This window comes from Melanotaenia boesemani, chromosome 8, assembly GCF_017639745.1.
Source record: "Melanotaenia boesemani isolate fMelBoe1 chromosome 8, fMelBoe1.pri, whole genome shotgun sequence".
NCBI lineage: Eukaryota > Metazoa > Chordata > Actinopteri > Atheriniformes > Melanotaeniidae > Melanotaenia > Melanotaenia boesemani.
Window position 1 is genome coordinate 31651940 of NC_055689.1, and position 16683 is coordinate 31668622.

The window sequence follows — 16683 nt, forward strand, 5'->3', positions numbered from 1 at the left end:
TTTAGTCCCAAACATTGATGTAGATGAGAGATTTTCATGTGATAAAACATGCAGCAGGTCTCAGAATGATGTGCATGGAAATCTGACTGAGACATAAATATATTCAGACATCCAGTTTAGTTACTTGCAGCGATGATCTTTTTTTCTTTTATCTGTGGAAGTGATTGATTGAAAACATTCAGAGGATGTGATTTAAAACTAAATGTAGTGGAAATCTATTTCTCCATTTCTTCATTTCTTAATTCTTTAATACTTGTCCTCACATTTCCAGGACATTTTCATCTTTCTACCTGGGAGTTTCAGGGTGCAGTTTCTTCTGGTGAAGTCCTGAATATTCCACTTTAAATTCACATTTAACTTCAAATCAAAGTAAGATTGTCGTCATCTCCAACGTGGGAATTTGTCTGCAGTCAGTTTTCTTCTAAATAAATGGCTAAAAATCAGAAGGCCAACATAACCACGAGAAATCTTCACAATCATTTTTACTTTGTCCTGTTTTTATCTCTGTACAGACAGTAAAACATTTCCATTTTTACGACTTACTGTAACTTCTTTAAGGTTAAAGGTCCTTCCAGTGGTGAGATATCTGACACACCCTCCGTCTTCTTCCTCCTACTCACATCTATATTGTTCAAGTTCAAAGTCTTAATAGTGTAAAAGCTGTCAGGTGACATTCATTGCAGAAACATTGAAATTTGGATCGCTGCTACTGAGAAGTGAAATGGAGCAGAAAGATCAGCTGAACAGAGAAACCTACTCTTGTTCCATCTGTCTGGATCTACTGAAGGATCCGGTGACTATTCCCTGTGGACACAGCTACTGTATGAACTGTATTAAAAGCTTCTGGGATGGAGAGGATCAGAAGGGAATCTACAGCTGCCCTCAATGCAGGAAAACTTTCACACCGAGACCCGTCCTGGAGAAAAATACCATGTAAGCAGCTTTAGTGGAGCAGCTGAAGAAGACTGGCTCCAAACTGCTCCTGCTGATCACTGCTATGCTGGACCTGAAGATGTGGCCTGTGATGTCTGCTCTGGAAGAAAACTGAAAGCCATCAAGTCCTGTTTATTCTGTCTGGCCTCTTACTGTGAGAAACACCTTCAGCCTCATTATGATGTGGCTCCATTAAAGAAACACAAGCTGGTGGAGCCCTCCAAGAACCTCCAGGAGAACATCTGCACTCGTCATGATGAGGTGATGAAGATGTTCTGTCGTACTGATCAGAAGTGTATCTGTCTGGTCTGTGTTATGGATGAACATAAAGGCCACGACACAGTCTCAGCTGCAGCAGAAAGGACTGAGAGGCAGAGAGAGCTGGAGGTGAGTCGACAAGAAATCCAGCAGAGAATCCAGGACAGAGAGAAAGATGTGAAGCTGCTTCAACAGGAGGTGGAGGCCATCAATCACTCTGCTGATAAAACAGTGGAGGACAGTGAGAAGATCTTCACTGAGCTGATCCGTCTCATCCAGAAAAGAAGCTCTGATGTGAAGCAGCAGATCAGATCCCAGCAGGAAACTGAAGTGAGTGGAGTCAAAGAGCTTCAGGAGAAGCTGGAGCAGGAGATCACTGAGCTGAAGAGGAAAGACGCTGAGCTGAAGCAGCTCTCACACACAGAGGATCACAACCAGTTTCTACACAACTACCCCTCACTGTCAGCACTCAGTGAGTCTACACACTCATCCAGCATCAATATCCGTCCTCTGAGATACTTTGAGGATGTGACAGCAGCTGTGTCAGAGCTCAGAGATAAACTACAGGACATTCTGACAGACAGATGGACAAACATCTCACTGTCAGTCACTGATGTGGATGTTTTACTGTCACAACCAGAACCAAAGAGCAGAGCTGGATTCTTAAAATATTCATGTGAAATCACACTGGATCCAAACACAGCAAACACATGGTTGTTACTGTCAGAGGGAAACAGAAAAGTGACAAGAATGAAGAAACATCAGTCTTATTCTAGTCATCCAGACAGATTCACCAAATACTGTCAGGTTCTGAGTAGAGAGAGTCTGACTGGACGTTGTTACTGGGAGGTGGAAATGAGAGGAAAAGTTTCTGTAGCAGTCGCATACAAGAATATCAGCAGAGCAGGAGATGAAAGTGGATTTGGATTAAATGACAAATCTTGGTCATTATATTGTTACCAAAACAATTATGAGTTTTACCACAACAGCATCAGTACCTCCATCTCAGGTCCTCGGTCCTCCAGAGTAGGAGTGTATCTGGATCACAGAGCAGGTATTCTGTCCTTCTACAGCGTCTCTGAAACCAGGACTCTCCTCCACAGAGTCCAGACCACATTCACTCAGCCGCTCTATGCAGGAGTTCGTGTTTGGTATGTTGGATCCAGTGCTGAGTTGTGTGAAGTGAAGTAAAGTTATTTTCTCTGCTCGTTGCTGAGACTTCATTGTTGTGATGTCTCTGCTCTGCTGTTCTGTTGTTTATTTGACTTTTTTTTATTTGCTGGTTTTTCCTGTTTGTTTCTTTTTGGAGGAAATCACTGCTAATGATGATTTTTATTTCCATCAACATGAAAATCTGAACTTCTCTGTTCTCTAAATATGTGTTGAATATTTGTATTGATGTATTTGTATGTTGTTGTTTCTCTTCCACTTCATGGAGCCAAACAGAGAAACCAGCAGACCTTCCTTCATCACACATTATTTTACTCTCAACACTTTGGAAATGTAAAAATCATTTTCTACTTGCAATTACTTTTAGTTGTTCTAGAGATCAGATGTTGTTGTTTTTCTAAACCAACAAACAAACAAGGTTTCTAATGATGATGTTCAGAAAGGCTCATTTCCAGGATCAGAATAAATGAGATCATTCATCATGTTTAATGTCAGAACAAAGTCAATTTTTCCAAACAAATAAACTTTGAAAGAATGAACAAAGTATTTTCTTTTGTCTTCATTTCAGTGTTTCTGTAAAATCTGATGGAGAAAATGTTATATATATATATATATATATATATATATATATATGGGTTTCACCGGCCCTCGAGTTCTTAATTTCGTTCTGTCATGGTCATGCTGGAATGACAATAAAGCACCTTGAAAAAGAAGCTTTTATTACAATATTACATCTGTAGAAGCTTTTACAGAACAGTTTGAAGTCAGACGTGTTTACTTGGTGCCAGATTTAGTACATTTATTTAGACTGTCAGTGTCACCTGCCTGATAAACAGTTTTTATTTATTTTATTTAAGGCTCATGTCATCTCTGCTGATTGCTTCACTCTGTCTACCAGTACTACACCCTTTAAGTACTCAGTGTTTATAAATTACAGCATGAAGTTATATTATAGATTCTTTAAAATGTACTATTTTACATGTCTTCTTTTCTTTAAACCTACCATTAAGTTATTAATACTTTATCAGTACTTATACTTTACTGTGTTTTTGTCTCTTCTTAAAACACCTTTTAGGTCCACAGTCATTACAAAACAGTTGAAATGTAATATTTCATTCCTTACATTAAAATACTAAGATATTTATGTAGGCTGCTGAGTCCAAAAATACAGCACCAGACAGCACGAAGCCATGCCCTCACTGTACCACAGATGATCTGTGTCACATTGAGATGGCTTGCGAGTGGGAGCTTCCTTTATTCTGTTGGGGATGCAGAAAACCTCAATAAAGGAACCATTTGCCGGACAATCAGATGCGTTTGTCTGGCTCTGAAATCATTCAGCAATATATTCATCACCTTCCCTGGCCACAGAAGACCCCTCTACATCAAGGAGGAGTTTTACAAGATTGCAGGTAACCTCAATTTTAATGTGCACCCATTAGTTTCTAAGTATATCCGTCACAGTTGGATACTCACTATTTTTTGTTACAGCTTTCCCTAACATCCTTGGGGCAGTGGATTCTAGAGTCTTTCGGGCTAGTCCAATTTATGAGAGACTTTCACAAGGTAACCTACACATTTGTACTGTAAGCACCTTGGACATTGTGTGTGTAACTCTGCTGTGTTTTCTAAATTATATTTTGTATTATCAGGTGAATTCTCTGGTGTGCTGCTGGGAGATAAAGGATACGCCTGTGAGTCATTCCTCTTGACTCCCTTTGCAGATCCCCAAACCCCACCACAGCAGGCCTACAATCATGCACACACCAAGACAAGGGCTCGAATCGAGATGACCTTCGGCCATCTGAAATCTCGGTTTCAGTACCGAGGGTTTCCCCAGACAGGGCCTGTGATGTTATTGCTGCATGCGCAGTACTGCATAACATTGCCTAAGAAAGGAGATACCCCCCCCCCGAGTGGCTGTTGATGTTGACTGGGAAAATGCTCCCATCTTCCCGGACAACATTAATGGCAGACTTGTCAGGGAGGAAAAACAAACACAAGAATGAAGCCAAACAAACAGCTCAAAGACAAGAAGATCAGAGAGAAGAGCAAACCTTTGTGTTCAAAGTCAGTCACAAAATTTTACCATCAGACATGATGAATGAAAAATTAATGGTGGATTGTGGAGCGACTTCACATATCACAGAGAAGAACAAGTTCACACATTTTGACAAGACATTTGATCCAAAGAAGCACTTCATGGAACTTGCAGATGGATCCCGAGCCAACAACGTGGCATTGAGGAGAGGAGACGCTAACATCACTCTACAGAACATACAAGGAAATTGGACCACCGTCACACTGAAGGATGCTCTCTTCATCCCATCCTACCCCCAGAGCATATTTTCAGTGAAAGCAGCTACAGCACATGGAGCTCAGATGGTCTTCAAGAAAGGACACAACAAACTAATTCATTAAGATGGGACTACCTTTGCCATTGAAGAATACAACAGACTCTACTACTTGAAAACGGTAAACAATAATGATTCATTCAGTGACATAACATCTTGTGACAATGTAAACATAACATGTGATGTAAAAACATGGCATGAGATCTTAGGACATTGTAATGTCAGTGATGTGTTAAAGTTACCAGAAGTAGGAGAGGGAATGAAAATCACAGGAGACACTAAACTAGAGTGTAATGTGTACACTGAAGGAAAATTCACCAACAGCAGAAACAGAAAATGTGACCCAAAAGCCAGTGAACCTCTGGAGCTGGTGCATACAGATTTGGCAGGCCCCATTGAGCCAACTACTCAAAGTGACCATAAGTACGCTATATCATTCATAGATGATTTTTCAGGGGCGGTGTCAGTTTATTTTCTAAAACACAAAAATAAAGCCACCATGGCAACAGAAAAGTTTTGCACCTTATGGCACTGTTAAGTGCATTAGATCAGATAATGGTACTGAACTCACAAGCAGTACTTTTCAGACACTTCTAAGGGAAAAAGGGATAAAACATGAAACATCTGTGCCATATTCCCCTCATCAGAATGGAACAGCTGAGAGACAATGGAGAACTCTGTTTGAAATGGGTAGATGCCTGTTATTAGAAAAGGGACTACCTAAATCACTCTGGCCTTATGCTATTCAAAGTGCTGCTCACATTAGAAACAGGTGCTACAATAACAGAACCAGGAGTACACCATATCAGATGTTAACAGGCAAAAGACCAGACCTTTCCAAACTCTGGATATTTGGGTCTGAGTGTTATGCTTATATACATGATCACAAGAAACTTGACCCCAGGTGTGAAAAAGCAATATTTGTGGGTTATGGTAAAAATAGCCCAGCTTACCTGGTTTACAACACCCACACAGGAAAAGTGTCAAAGCACAGACTGGTAAAGTTTATCAAAAAGAGCCCAGCTGAACAAACTGAACAACAAACACAGACTGAAGAGTATGACACAGAAAGAGAAATGTACAACTACAAAATGCCCAGAAAACAAAATGAAAATAATCTCAAAAATGACCCAGTTCAGGACTGTGAAGGAAATGTGGATGAACTAAAAGGTGATACAGTAGAAACAACACAGACTGAGCAACAAAACCAGCATGTACGATATCCAAAAAGAGAAACAAAACCTCCAAAATGTTTGGAGGATTACATATCAAACTGTAAAGATGAACCAAATGGAACCTCTGTAAGTGTTAATTATTGTTACATGGCAGCAAGTGGGATACCCCAAACCTATAGAGAGGCCCTGAGGAATCGAGGTGGGAGGGAGCTATGGCAGAAGAAATGAACTCTCTCAAAGAAAATGAGACATTTGAACTGACTACATTACCTGAAGGTAGAACCACTGTGGGTGGAAAATGGGTTTATGCCTTAAAAGAAAATAAGCAAGGAAAAATGTTTAAAGCTAGATTTGTGGCAAAAGGATATAGCCAGACAGAAGGAATAGACTACCAAGAAACATTTGCACCAACAGCTAACATTACATCTGTGTGTGCTCTTATGCCTGCCGCACACGAGAGCTATCTACTGAGCTAAAAGTCATTCGAGACTGTTTTCTCAGCAGAGAGCTCGCAGTGTGCGCCTTATTTTCACCAAATTTTCTACCTCGTGAGGCCTTGAGGTGAAAACCAAACACGTTTGATATTTTTTGCCTCGCGAGGCAAAAAACTCACCGTCTGCGTGCTACAAAAGTTACGTGCTGAGGGCAGAAATTCAAGTGACCAATCAAGACGCGCCCTCCGCTCACATGATTTGCTCACATGATTCCAAGATGGCGACCCACAGCAAAGACTACTACATTTTGGAAGATAAATTGGTCGAAATGTGGCCAGACTATCCCTGTTTATATGTCGTCACCTTGTCGGACTTTAAAAACAGGGACAAGCACGAGCAGGCATTCAAGGAGATGGCAGCAAGATTGGACCAGACAGGTACGAACTGTGCAACGTCATGGGTACCAGCTAGGTTTTCCAACTGCCCCGTATTAGCCGGGAGCTTGAAACATCCTGTGTACGGTGTTATATAACTGTAATTTGACTTGCCAAACTACACATGCATATATACGAAAAATACATGCCAGTTGGCATTACAATTAACACTGACCATGGTATAAATATCAATAATCCTGTCCAGACCACTCATACTTGCTTGTAGAAATAGGCTATACTTGTATATAGAATGGTCTGTATTTCCTGTGATGATTGTAATTTTGCATAGATAGGACCTGTTGGAGAGAATGCCAAATGCATTCTCGACCACCCGTCTAGCCCTGGATAACCGATAATTAAAAATTTGTTTCGGCTGGTCCAGGTTTCTGTGTGGGTACGGTTTCATCAGTGTTAGTGACAGTGGGAATGCGTCATCACCAACCATGTGGTAGTTAATTTTGCTGGTGGATATTCCATTTATCTCTTCAGCTGGTGGTAAATTCAGTTTTCGCTCAGTGCTTTCGTTAATGCTGAGTTTGCAAATATGCCAACATCTCCTGCACGACCAGTTGCCCCCACATCTACATATGTGAACTTGTAATTTGCATTTACAAGAGCTAAGAGTACAACACTGAAGAAATGTTTGTAGTTGAAGTACCCTGAACCACTGTTTTCTGGCTGTTGGATGGCAATGTGTTTGCCATCAATTGCTCCGACACAACAAGGATAGTTCCACCTCTCCTTGAATTCCTTGGCAATTTCCATCCATTCACCTGTCGTTGTCGGGACCTGAAAAAAAAGAGATATTTAATGTTTGCTTTTAATTTAATAATTTCAGCCATCACCATCTGATACAGCTGGCAGTGAGGACACCATTGACGTGCTAGATGATGGCCAAAGCGAAGACCCCAGTGATACATCTTCTGTCTTTGAAAGTGAAGCTGATGAAGGAGAAAGCAGTACAAGCACATCTACCCCCAAATTCACAAAACAACCCATCATACGACCAAACCATCTGAAACGGCAACGAGATGCTGAAGAATATCAGTTGATAAAAGTTTTGGCTGAGTCAGTTACTCAGAGAAACAAGGCACAAAAAAAATCAGTGGAAGATAATGCAGTTTGTGCATTTGGTCGGTATGTCACACAAATGTTGTCTGAGTTTGATCCATACACTAGAAACATGGCCCAATTCCATATTAATAATATTTTATTTCAGGCACAAATGGGAACACTTGGCCAAAATACACACCCCATCAGCCCAAGACCACCACCAATGTTTAACCACCAGCCACAACCATTTCATCCCCGACATGAGTGGGTCGGTCCCAAACAAGCACACAACCCTGTTTACCAAAATCATGTCTCAGGTGACAACGACCAAGTGTATGAAACACTGTAATATTTTCATTGCAAATATTGTGTATACATACAAAGTTTATATTTTTTACTTTGAGTTTGTGTGTGTGTGTGTGTGAGTCAGTGTGCATGTATTATATTCCTCACCTCAGCTTTTGTTTGTCTTTTGATTTTGTCAACCTCCCTAAACAGTGTGACACAGTTGAGACCTCTAAAGAAATTAAGACTAGGTCCATGTTATTGTTTACAATTCTGTTCATTGTTTGAAATGAATGTTTATAAACATTTTTCTTTCATTCACAGATGCCTAATGTGTGATTCTACTGTTCTATTTTTGGAACATATTAGGCTAATAGAGCATTTATTTTTGTAAACTGCATTATTTAATAACTTGTTGCATCTGTAGTGCATACTGTTGTGTTTGAATAAAATGCAATTCATTACCTTCATATACTGCTCCCTCATTGTGCTGTACAATGCCTGGCATGTCTCATCAACAATATTTGAGACTGTCCTTTCTCCAATCCTGAACTGAAATGTCAGACTTTGAAATGTTTCACCTTAAAATATAGAAACATTAAAATCTTATGAGTTTTACAAAATCTTAACCAGAAATTACAATGAATCAAGATTATGGAATAAGCTTTGTGACACTGGGGAGCGAATCTGAATTCTTTATGTTTGAATTTGAATCATTCAATTTGAATCTGAATATGCCTGTTTGAATAATTGCTTCAAAAAACTGAATCCAAATGACCATATTTGATATTGAATCTTTGTTTTTTTATGTGTATTGTGGTAAAGTTGAAACTTTTGTATTTGAAAAATTCAGATCTGAAATTCAAATTCAGATTCCTTGGTCCGTGGCTAAAAGTCCTGATCTTGGTGCTGTCTTGTTATTTACATGGAGTAGGGCCACAGTGAGGAAAAGAATTGTGGTGGAAGATTTTTTTTTTTTTACTTTCTCACTTAGAGAATAAAGTCGAAATGTCGTGAATAAAGTTTAGTCTTTAAGATGAATTCAAACCAGCTTTACTCTATAAAACATGATGCATTAATAGACTTGACGTAGACGGTAAACTGCTTTTAGATCCTCTGTGTTGCTCAGTCACACCTTCTTTTTTCTTTTCCTGCTTTTTCTTCCAATCAAACTGCATCTTGTGACTTTTTATGTCTGCTAAGTTACACATGAACTTCTTCACCTTCTACAGTCTCTCACCTTTAAGACTTCACAGTAACTATTGTTCCTTTTTCTAACCAAACCAGGTTTTTCCTTCAACCTGAGCCACTTGTTTTTGTGTCTAAACCTGAATAAACTGGAAGAACGTTTGTGTCACATCCTAAAACTGATTTCATTATCAGCAGCAACAGCAAAGTGTCTCCATTATTTCCTAATAAAACACAGGTAAAGTCTATTTTTAATGAATTTAAACATGAAGTTTATGTTGAAAGTTGAGCAAAGCAGCTGTTGAGCCTCAGCAGATAACAGAGGGTCAGTATCGTCTCTGTGGAGAGTCTCTAAAGGAGAATTGTCAAAAATATCAGTAATGGAAACACCTACATTTAAAAACAACTTTCAAATATCACTAAAATGTTTTTAGGCTCTCACAAGGTGGTTTTTCAGATGTGTCGATATAGGAGTATATCGCAAAAGTGTTATGGAAACACATCTCGCTTTTACACTTCACCTGATGTGACTTGAGGGTCAAGTGACCAGTTAATTCCAAATAAAGATGGCGTGGTATGAGTAGACGCAATAGGAGACAAATCTTTTTACAAATAATTAAAGAAAAACATATAACCACCATCCTTGATTCCAAACAACAGTAAAATGCAGAGTTTTACAGAGAATTAGAAATCTTCATCCTCCTCCAAGTGGAGTCTCATGGGATGAGATTTTACTAAACTAACTGCTAATATGCTAAACATCATTTGATGGAAACTCCTGCAAATTACAAATTCACTTTTTCGAAAATTTTATTTTGCGAAAAACAGTAATTAAAATGCAGCTAATGTCCACGAACCTATGATGGTTTACAAATGAAACACTGAAGAAGGATTGGGGTTCGTGTATGTTCAAGCTATTTGTTTTTTTTATTTTAAACCAAAATCAGGAAAAACAGAAGTAGCATAATTTTTAATTTTTCTATTTCATTTATATATTTTTTAATCAAAATTGGAAAAACGAAAAAAAGAATCAATTTTCCCTATCCTATTCACAAAATTAAAAGACAAAGAAAAACAAGAAAAACCCAATCAGTTTGTTTGGTGGCAAACAGTGATGAGACAGAGCTGCTCTGATGTCCGAACAGAAAATTGTTTCTTCTGTTTAGCTAAATAATAGAAAAATAAAAGGTAAACTGTGTGAATTTTTGACATCTGTTAACATCTTATTGTAGCTGTTAATTCTTGTGTTTTTTAAAGTTTCAACAAATAACTTTTTATTATAGAAATCCTATATTATGAAACATGTTTTACGCAACAATTTTGGTGGCAGCAAATCAGTCTTGAACATTTTCTAAGTGTTGTATGTTTTATGGAAAATAAAGCCCACAAATATATTCAGTTGCTTCTTTTTTTCTTTTGTGTACATGTGAAGAATCAGCAGGACGCAAAGTGTCATAACATGTTGATTATCTCTGAAAGCACACCTCTTCTTAAAAACCTGATTACCTTCTTCTTCCTGCTCTAAAACACAGCAGCTCCACTCTGAACACATATTTGCTTGTTCCCTCCCCTTCAGATCTGCAGTTGGATGATGGGTGGAACCAACATGTGGTGAAGAGGAAGAGCTGACAGGCTCCGTTCTCTGAACAAACACATGATTTGTAGATCAGAGCTCAGACTAGTGTCAGGTTTGAGGAAGTGAAACTAACACAGCGGCTGTTACTGAGAGGTGAAATGGCAGAGAAAGGAGATCAGCTGAACCGAGAAACCTTCTCTTGTTCCATCTGTCTGGATCTACTGAAGGATCCAGTGACTATTCCCTGTGGACACAGCTACTGCATGAACTGTATTAAAACCCACTGGGATGGAGAAGATCAGAAGGGAGTCTACAGCTGCCCTCAATGTAGGAAAATTTTCATACCAAGACCTGTCCTGGAGAAAAACATCATGTTAGCAGCTTTAGTGGAGCAGCTGAAGAAGACTGGACTCCAAGCTGCTCCTGCTGATCACTGCTATGCTGGACCTGAAGATGTGGCCTGTGATTTCTGCTCTGGAAGAAAACTGAAAGCCATCAAGTCCTGTTTAGTCTGTCTGGCCTCTTACTGTGAGAAACACCTTCAGCCTCATTATGATATGGCTCCATTAAAGAAACACAAGCTGGTGGAGCCCTCCAAGAACCTCCAGGAGAACATCTGCTCTCGTCATGATGAGGTGATGAAGATGTTCTGCCGTACTGATCAGAAGTGTATCTGTTATCTCTGCTCTGTGGATGAACATAAAGGCCACGACACAGTCTCAGCTGCAGCAGAAAGGACTGAGAGGCAGAGAGAGCTGGAGGTGAGTCGACAAGAAATCCAGCAGAGAATCCAGGACAGAGAGAAAGATGTGAAGCTGCTTCAACAGGAGGTGGAGGCCATCAATCACTCTGCTGATAAAACAGTGGAGGACAGTGAGAAGATCTTCACTGAGCTGATCCGTCTCATCCAGAAAAGAAGCTCTGATGTGAAGCAGCAGATCAGATCCCAGCAGGAAACTGAAGTGAGTGGAGTCAAAGAGCTTCAGGAGAAGCTGGAGCAGGAGATCACTGAGCTGAAGAGGAAAGACGCTGAGCTGAAGCAGCTCTCACACACAGAGGATCACAACCAGTTTCTACACAACTACCCCTCACTGTCAGCACTCAGTGAGTCTACACACTCATCCAGCATCAATATCCGTCCTCTGAGATACTTTGAGGATGTGACAGCAGCTGTGTCAGAGCTCAGACATAAACTACAGGACATTCTGACAGACAGATGGACAAACACCTCACTGACAGTCACTGATGTGGATGTTTTACTGTCACAACCAGAACCAAAGAGCAGAGCTGGATTCTTAAGATATTCATGTGAAATCACACTGGATCCAAATACAGCACACACACTGCTGTTACTGTCAGAGGGAAACAAAAAGGTGACATTTATTAAACAACATCAGTCTTATTCTAGTCATCCAGACAGATTTACTACATGCTATCAGGTTCTGAGTAGAGAGAGTCTGACTGGACGTTGTTACTGGGAGGTGGAAATGAGAGGAAACGTTTCTGTAGCAGTCGCATACAAGAATATCAGCAGAGCAGGATATGAAAGTGGATTTGGATTTAATGACAAATCTTGGTCATTATATTGTTACCAAAACAGTTATTATTTTCAGTACAACAACATCAGAACCTCCATCTCAGGTCCTCGGTCCTCCAGAGTAGGAGTGTATCTGGATCACAGAGCAGGTATTCTGTCCTTCTACAGCGTCTCTGAAACCAGGACTCTCCTCCACAGAGTCCAGACCACATTCACTCAGCCGCTCTATGCTGGACTCTGGATTGATTCTGGATCCAGTGCTGAGTTGTGTGAAGTGAAGTAAAGTTATTTTCTCTGCTTGTTGCTGAGACTTCATTGTTGTGATGTCTCTGCTCTGCTGTTCTGTTGTTTATTTGACTTTTTTTTATTTGCTGGTTTTTCCTGTTTGTTTCTTTTTGGAGGAAATCACTGCTAATGATGATTTTTATTTCCATCAACATGAAAATCTGAACTTCTCTGTTCTCTAAATATGTGTTGAATATTTGTATTGATGTATTTGTATGTTGTTGTTTCTCTTCCACTTCATGGAGCCAAACAGAGAAACCAGCAGACCTTCCTTCATCACACATTATTTCACTCTCAATACTTTGGAAATGTAAAAATCATTTTCTACTTGCAATTACTTTTAGTTGTTCTAGAGATCAGATGTTGTTGTTTTTCTAAACCAACAAACAAACAAGGTTTCTAATGATGATGTTCAGAAAGGCTCATTTCCAGGATCAGAATAAATTAGATCATTCATTCATGTTTAATGTCAGAACAAAGTCAATTTTTCCAAACAAATAAACTTTGAAAGAATGAACAAAGTATTTTCTTTTGTCTTCATTTCAGTGTTTCTGTAAATCTGATGGAGAAAATATCAAACTAATATGAGGGAATAACTGAGGCAGTTTTCCTGGAACAGCAGAAAGTAATAAATAAAGCATTTTTTCTTCTAGAATTATTTCCTTTATTCTACATCTAACATGAAGAAGTCAGAGTGTTTGGAAACTTAAATCTCACATCTACAAGTTCTACTTCCAGCCTGAAAGCTGATGTAAACACTGTTTGGAAGCTGGAAAGTCTTCTCTCCCATCTTTCCCAGGTTCCCTGAATGCAGCATCAGTGCTGCAGGTTGTGACTCCTGTGAACAAACTGACACAGTGTGATATTACAGATATTTCAATCTCTCTTTACTGATGTTGTTGAAGCTGCCAAAGGCTCAGTGAAGTTTTTCCACATCTTCCTGCAGGTTCACAACTGGAATGTGAAAACTGATGCACACCACAAGAGGGAGCCTTCATCCTGCTAACAGGGATGAAGAGGAGGGTAAAGCTCCTCAACTCATTTTGTCCACATGTTTTACATTCTGACAGGTTTTCTCTTTATTTCCTTAGTTTTTATTTGATTTATTACAACAAACGTCTGCTGTTATCTAGTTGTTGGTGTGTGACATGGTACCGTAGATCAAACCGCTTTGTGGTGCAGGACTGGAAACCAAAGCTGGGAACTGTGGTATTTCAGCCTCCAGGTTCTCCAGGACAGTTTCAGTCCCGGGAATGTTCATAACAAAGGTTGGTGGACTTCAGAACCAGTCAGAAGCACACAGCCGCTCTGTGCTTTGGTTTAGTGGCTACAACGGAGCCGCTGCAGAGTTCTGGGAGCTGAAGAAGATCAGATTTAATGAAAGAGCTGAAACTAACCATCAGATACCTGCTGAGAAGTATTTAATGCAGAGCTACATAAACAACTTCATCTCCTCACATTACCAGTTTCATTTAGTATTTTATTTATTTCACAAATGTTCCACTGTAGATAAAAAGAAAAATGTCTCTCCTACTAAATTATACTTAACACAGAGCACTGCTTACCAGTTACTTTCTGTCTGTTACCACTTCACAGAAAAGAAAACATGTTTTTATCAACTTTTTAAGTTAAATTATCAAGAAACGTTTCAGTTTTAATCTTTAAAATCTGACTCCAGACATTTAAACGCAGCCACTATTTTATTCTCTGGATGAAATCATGTTGTAATTATTTTAATCCATCACATGTAATCTGGATTTTTCATCAGTGATTTAGCTGTTAATGAAATTAAATGATATATTGTATGAGGCCTATATGCTGTGAAATGAAGATTTATATGTTAATTATGATGTTAATATTTTCTTGAATGAAGTAAATGAAAGCAACATTTCCTCTGGTCTTTAGATGTGTGGGGACCTGTTGCTGCAGACGTTACTGAAGAGAATGAAAATCTCTGTCAGACTGAAGAGAAACTTTCCTGTTCAGACATTTCTGACTGAGAAAGGAAACCTGTTGGCTCACAGAAGTGTTTTATTTAATGTCCCTCATCAGGAAACAGAGTCCTTCTAGTTGTAGTGGAAGAGTTGGTCTGATGTGGAAAATCCATCTGATGTCTGGAGTCATGCATAATAATCAGTGAGCTGCATCCTTTTCTTTAACATTTCATAAATGTTAATAATGTGTATTTTGAAGTGTGGGACCGGTAGCAGTTTTAATCTGATACACTTGATCTCTTACATCTGATTTTATGACTTTATAGACCGCTGCTTGTAGGTTTGGTTTAAACAAAGTACCAAATCCTCTTTTAAAACCTGCATGAATGACTACCGCCCTGTGGCGGTAACACCCATAGTCATGAAATGCTTTGAGAGACTGGTAATGACACACATCAGGGACACCATCAGTACTAGTGTGGACCCACACCAGTATGCGTACAGGAATAACAGGAGTATGTCTGATGCAGTAGCAACTGTCATTCATCAGGCTCTCACCCACCTGGAGAAGCGGGACACGTATGCCAGGCTCCTCTTTCTGGACTTTAGCTCGGCTTTTAATACGATCATGCCACAAACTCTTGTAAACAAACTGGCTCTGCTTGGACTGAAACCATCACTTTGTAACTGGATACTGGATTCCCTCACAAACAGGATACAGTCTGTAGGGATCAATGGCCGCTCCTCCTCACCAGGGATGTGTCCTGAGCCCTGCTGTACACGCTGCTGACATATGACTGCTCGGCTACTCACCCAGGTTGTCATATTGTGAAGTTTGCAGATGACACGGCTGTAGTGGGTTTAATCTCCCATGATGACGAGTCAGAATACAGACAGGAGGTACAACATCTTGAGGCATGGTGTAAGAATAACAACCTTTTTTTAAATGTGGCAAAGACGAAGGAGCTGATCGTGGACTTTAGGAAGGGCAGCCACCCTCCTCCCCCACTTTACATTATGGGCTTAGCAGTGGAGATGGTGTCCAGCCTCAATACCTCGGTTTACATATTACAGACAGCCTCACCTGGTCTACAAACACAGCCAGCTTTATTAAGAAGGCCCACCAACGCCTCTACTTCTTGAGGAAAGTCAAGGTTGCTGGACTTGGCCTCCAAGCCCTCATCTCTTTTTATAGATGTGGGGTGGAGAGTGTTTTGACACAGTCGATCACAGTGTGGTATGGCAACTGCACTGTCCAGGACAGGAAAGCCCTGCAACGCATTGTCAAATCGGCTGAAAAAATCATTAGTCTCATATCTGTTGGTGAGATCTACGACAATCGCTGCAGGAGCATGGCTTCTGGGATTATAAAAGACCCCTCCCACCCCTGCCATGGACTGTTTGTTCCCCTGCCCTCGTGGCGAAGACTGAGGAGCATTAAAACAAGAACCTCACGGCTGAGGTCCAGCTTCTTCCCTGAGGCTGTTAGACTGATGAACAGAACGCAATAACTGCTATTTTACTGTTTTAGATATATTTTTTAACTGTTGTATATAGTTGTTTTATATATATATATATGTATATATATATATATATATATACATATATATATGGGTTTCACCGGCCCTCGAGTTCTCAATTTCGTTCTGTCATGGTCATGCTGGAATGACAATAAAGCACCTTGAAAAAGAAGCTTTTATTACAATATTACATCTGTAGAAACTTTTACAGAACAGGTTGAAGTCAGACCTGTTTGCTTGGTGACAGATTTAGTACATTTATTTGGACTGTCAGTGTCACCTGCCTGATAAACAGTTTTTATTTATTAGGGTCCGAGCCATACGAAGTATGGCGGGGCCCTATTGTAGTTGAAATGTTTATTATTCTCGTTCTCCTAAGCGCTTTGACCCCAAATTTGACCCCCTAAACACCCATGAAAAGTTGTGAAACTTGGCACACACGTCAAGCTCGGCGTAACTCGGATATGATAAGGTCCGCATACTATTCAATGCAAAAACGGCTCAACAGCGCCACCTACAGTCACCAAAAATCACCACATGAATGGGG

General features: G+C 39.8%; 1 protein-coding gene and 1 pseudogene across 2 annotated transcripts; both read left to right on the top strand.

Moving 5' to 3' along the window:
* Positions 1–721: 721 nt before the first annotated feature.
* Positions 722–2549, top strand: LOC121644026 (annotated as a pseudogene).
* Positions 2550–10815: 8266 nt separating this feature from the next.
* On the top strand, positions 10816–13131 carry LOC121644023 (E3 ubiquitin/ISG15 ligase TRIM25-like). Of its 2 annotated transcripts, XM_041991718.1 has the most exons (2): positions 10817–11964; positions 12100–13131. In XM_041991718.1, exons 1-2 carry the CDS (start codon positions 11019–11021, stop codon positions 12678–12680), a joined length of 1527 nt encoding a protein of 508 aa, XP_041847652.1. In that variant the 5' UTR covers positions 10817–11018; the 3' UTR covers positions 12681–13131. The 2 variants fall into 2 exon arrangements, with proteins under 2 accessions (XP_041847650.1, XP_041847652.1); XM_041991716.1 differs by having other exon boundaries at positions 10816–13131.
* The last annotated feature ends 3552 nt before the right edge of the window (positions 13132–16683 follow it).

Bases quoted from the DNA above. Each gene is read 5' to 3' on its own strand.
- LOC121644023 (XM_041991716.1), top strand. From the start codon at position 11,019: ATGGCAGAGAAAGGAGATCAGCTGAACCGAGAAACCTTCTCTTGTTCC.